This window comes from Echinococcus granulosus (assembly GCF_000524195.1).
Source record: "Echinococcus granulosus chromosome Unknown EG_S00057, whole genome shotgun sequence".
Classification (NCBI taxonomy): domain Eukaryota; kingdom Metazoa; phylum Platyhelminthes; class Cestoda; order Cyclophyllidea; family Taeniidae; genus Echinococcus; species Echinococcus granulosus.
The window spans coordinates 77,756-82,204 of record NW_020170437.1 but is presented as its reverse complement, the minus strand read 5'-3'; the positions used below and the strand labels follow the sequence as shown (position 1 = coordinate 82,204).

General features: G+C 39.7%; 1 protein-coding gene across 1 annotated transcript; it reads right to left on the bottom strand. All coding sequences in view use genetic code 11, as the record gives it.

Moving 5' to 3' along the window:
• Nucleotides 1–3,248: 3,248 nt before the first annotated feature.
• On the bottom strand, nucleotides 3,249–3,629 carry EGR_06443 (hypothetical protein; the record flags this gene model as incomplete). Its single annotated transcript, XM_024495692.1, has 1 exon — nucleotides 3,249–3,629. The coding sequence occupies one exon, from the start codon at nucleotides 3,627–3,629 to the stop codon at nucleotides 3,249–3,251; it is 381 nt and encodes a 126-aa protein (XP_024349853.1).
• Nucleotides 3,630–4,449: the final 820 nt, after the last annotated feature.

Sequence of the window (4,449 nt, the reverse complement as noted above, 5' to 3'; positions counted from 1 at the left end):
TTTGCAAACATAACAATCGAATGATAAGTTAAAAGCCAGCTACGCCTGCGTGCAAGAAAAATATATAAATATAAATATGTATATATAATACAAATTTATTGGCGAAGTAGCAGATATATTTGCCGGATTGCAGGTAGTCACAAACTATCTACTTATCAAAGAAATGCCGCACCAATGACCTAAAGTAGCTGTGCTTAGAAAGACAATTTGGGATAAAAAACGAATTCGAGCATTGTTAAAACGACGAAGTTTAGTCTCACTAAATTACCCCTTGCCTTATTAAAAACATATCTCCAAAGCTTGCAAAAAAATTCTACTCCTCGAACTCAAATTCCTCATTTTAGATGAAAATTCCATGTATGTCGATATTTTACACCCAAATAAGTGAGATGCCACATTAAAAGAAAGCTACGTACACACTGAAAGACCATGATATCTATACCTAAAGATTCGAAAAACAGAGCTTTAAAATGCCTTTGTTGTATCGTATTTCCCCTAATTTGTGGTGGTGATGCCACTGTTGGCATTAATGAAAACAGATATTTCAATAGGGAACAAATCAATCTGTCCAGACTGTCGCCAAGATACGGCCTTTTCTAGCCCTTTAGAGCTAGATCATATTTGAGAATGGATTGCGTAACTTGAAGACGTGAATTTTTCAGGACAAATCAGTGCCCTTTGAAATAGAACATTGGGAGAGTCAGCCCTGATTGTGACGGTGTCAGCAGAAGCAATGTTTAGCAATAAATTTTAAATAATTTATCAAAGTGTCTTGCCAGTGGTTTAAAAACATCACAATCTGTGGTTACCAGTGAACGAGATTTCAACAAGGAATTGGGGACACAAATTGGAATAAAACTGAAAGAAGAAAAGTAGGTTTCACTAAAACTTGAAATACCTACTCAGTTTAATGTACGAAAATGACTGGAATCAGGAGTTCGAGGATTAAAACGTATTCGCAGGTGATGCTCATGCATATTTGTGATGCCCGCAATCGTCTGGACCATAAATAAGTTTTTTTGAGTGAATGAAGCCTTCTTGCTGGAAGTAAGTATAACGGTTTTCTTTTATAAGATCAGAATGGGGTTAATATAATAACCAAAAGAGGGTGATAATGTCTAAGTATGTGCATGGTCTTGAGACTTTCCTGAAGTCGAAAGGAGACACAGCACTTGGGCAGAACATGTATTGTCGACCCACAAAAGGTCTTGGGGTTTATTAGCATGACCTGGCCCGTTACCACAACTGGGAGTTAAAATAATAGTTACAGTACTACGTATGTATGTAAAGGTAAGGTAAATAACTCTAGAAATGCCATAAATTGTGCATAAACCATGTGGCAGCAGCACCTGTTGATTGTCCAACCGAATAGGGATTAAGAGGTATTAACAAAATTCCCTAATGAATGTATGTATTATTGGAGGCCGAATTTTAAGTCGTTTGCTGCTTTAAAGGGATGTCTTAGGATGACCCAAAGAACTACCTGCCTGTGATCTGGGACCAGAATTATCTAACTCATCGAAGGCGCAGTGAAATTGTTCCAGAAAAACTGCTGCATATCTCCTACTTAAAGGTTTAGACGAGTCTTTTGGATATGGAGGGGTTTATAATGTGTATGAAATGCTAGAAGATAAGATTTAAATATTACTGACAGGCTAGTGCTTAAACTAAGCGACCAAATTTTATGCAACTCTTTGGACAATAGGTGAAAATTACGTAAGTTTTCAAACAAGTACAACAAGTCTACTGCCTGCCATTGTGCGGGGCCTGGCCAGTTCCTAGCTGCAGATATACCCAAGTCTTTTAGTGTTAACAGAGCACTTGAGCAAATCGACCGGCTTTCCATCAAGCTTGATATAAGAATCAAGCAATGCGTTAATCATTTATTTAATCCTCCGCTTTAGTACAGCGTGGCCCTTGGACCCCAATAACTACTGTACGTCGATAGTACATTTTCAGCTTGAGTATTACTTCCTCTTCCACCTCTAGGTAAACCTTGGAGCCATACAATGGTAACAGCGAAAAGCGAATCCGACCCAGATATCCTTATTTCTACTGCTGGGTGAGAAACCCTAGCGTGACGGAAAAAGTTTACATGCTCTGGGTGAGAGAATATGTGAAGACTTCAAGCAGAAGGTCTAAAAATAGCAGCTACCTTAGGCAACCACCCCAGCCCCTTGGCTTGCAGAAAAACTACTCACAACTGAAGCGATAATAGCCTTATACCATATAGAAAAGCCAGTTACGGAGCTGTCGATCGCACCTGTATGAGGATGTCGATGTGTAGGCACATGATACCTCCACTTCCTTACTAGCTGGATAGAGCCCAGATAGGTAATGGCTGGCCAGCTCTGAAGTGGAAAAATAATAGCAAGGAGAAGTAAATGTAAAACTTTAATTATGTAAAATTATGTCAAACCCGGTTCCTTTTTATGACTTTCGTTTTAACCAGGTGTTCCTACAGCTAGCAAGGGAAGAGAGTGATTACCAGCATATTTCCTCATCCACCAATACAGTTTCCATATAAAGTGACTCCCTAGATCCAGTAGAGTTGCCAAGAGGGACCAGTGACGTTTCAGTAGTGCACCTCCTCCGTTATACAACGATCTTATGGACACCGGCTTTGGCTTATGGTTGTTGTTCTTACGTTGTGAGGGTCGACGCTAGAGGTTAACTCAAAAGAGCACCAGAGATGACACTCAAAGAGAGAGAAAGGCTATAAAGTACTTCAATTTATTGTATAATTCTCGAGTTTGGCAACGGTCCACTGAGACCATCGCCGTTTTATCTCCGCCTGGGGACCTGGCATCTGGGCCATTCCGGTAGCCCCATTCCCTGCTGTTGTTCGATAATACGTATTCCGCCCGAGTACTATGTCTTCTTTCATCTTCAGGCAAGTATCAAGGTACTAGAGAAACTGCCACAATGTATGAAACAAGACAATACTACATTAGCATATTTTCCCATTGCTTCACGGGAACGGTAAACGCACGATTGGTGCAGATACGACTGAGAAGCAAAACCATGAAAAGATTCGATTGATGTAATTCTGCACGAAAATTCCATTAGCATTTATAAGTAGGAAGTATATAAAAATACATACAAATGAGTTTCCAGACAGGGGGCTGGTAAATGCAATAAAGGGAAGCAACTAGCGTTTAAGCATCATCAAATTTATTTCCTATGTGATCATTTAAATACATATATTACAGGTGAATTCCACTAGAACAGTTATGTTAGCCTCTCTATTACACAGGAAGGCTATTTTGTCGGTGGAAATTCTTGTCATTTTCCATTTCTGCTTCTTTCATGAGTCGATTAAGAGCATAGATAACGTTTCGCTGAAATTTTTTCATCTCAGTCACACTGATATCGGAGTTCAACATGTCAGTTAACGACATCTTCTGATTACCTTTAAACTCCGTATCTTCCTGCCCGGACTCCTTACCACTGACGATAACACCTTCTGGTTCGATAAAACCCATCTTTTTCCCTATACCATCAATAGAATGGCCGCGTTCACAGATTTCCCTCTTCATCATTGACGGCTTCTGTGGAATAGGGAAAGCGGAACGTGAACGAGAATGGTGAGTTTTGAATTGCTCAATGAGATTAATGTTTGGATTCATTAGTAATCTCTTCCTTCATATGATGTTACATGGGGTTAGGGGATAGTGTCGGATGAGTGGGAAAAGTGGAGGACAAGCGTCATGATTCAAACGCCTCGAATCGATTGCAGAGCGCCCTTCCGTCTGGCGAGTCTTCAGAACTGCCCCCACTAAGAAGTGGAACTTTACTGAACTATTTTCACTCAAGTTAAGCCAAATATTCAATATTTACCACAAAACTAACTTTAAACACTCATTTATTGTTAAGGGATTGACAGTTGTTGGTGTTGTGAAACTCAAGTAACTTTGATTACAAAGTGCGAATGTGCTACTTAAGGGTTATTGGTCGCACAGATGTGAAAGCTTCTGTCTACTTAATAAAAAAAGGAAAAAGTAGTCTTTGATTGGGTTTAACTTCCCCCCTAGATTTTGGGTATGATTACAGATGAATGAAGAAATTTGTTTTTATTTGTATAATTCAGTGTGTTAAGAAGAATGTGTAGCGTTTTAAGACTTTCCTGAAGACGGAAGAAGAAGAAGTAGAATATTTATTGTCGGCATACAGTAGAACTTAGAGCCTGAGGGCCAGACCGTCTATTTCTACTAGTCACTTCGTTTTCACTCCAGTGCTGCTTAGCCATATCTATCTGGGTTCAATCCAGCTAGTAGAGAGGTGGTGGTGTCGCGTGTCCACTACATCGACATCTTCATACACACGTGCCGCAGACAGCTCTGTGATAAAATTTTTTACATATATAAGGCTGATGTCACTTCCTTTGTTAATAACTTTCTTGCGGACCTCTGAACTGGGGCAGTTACCTAAGGTAAATGACATTTGCAG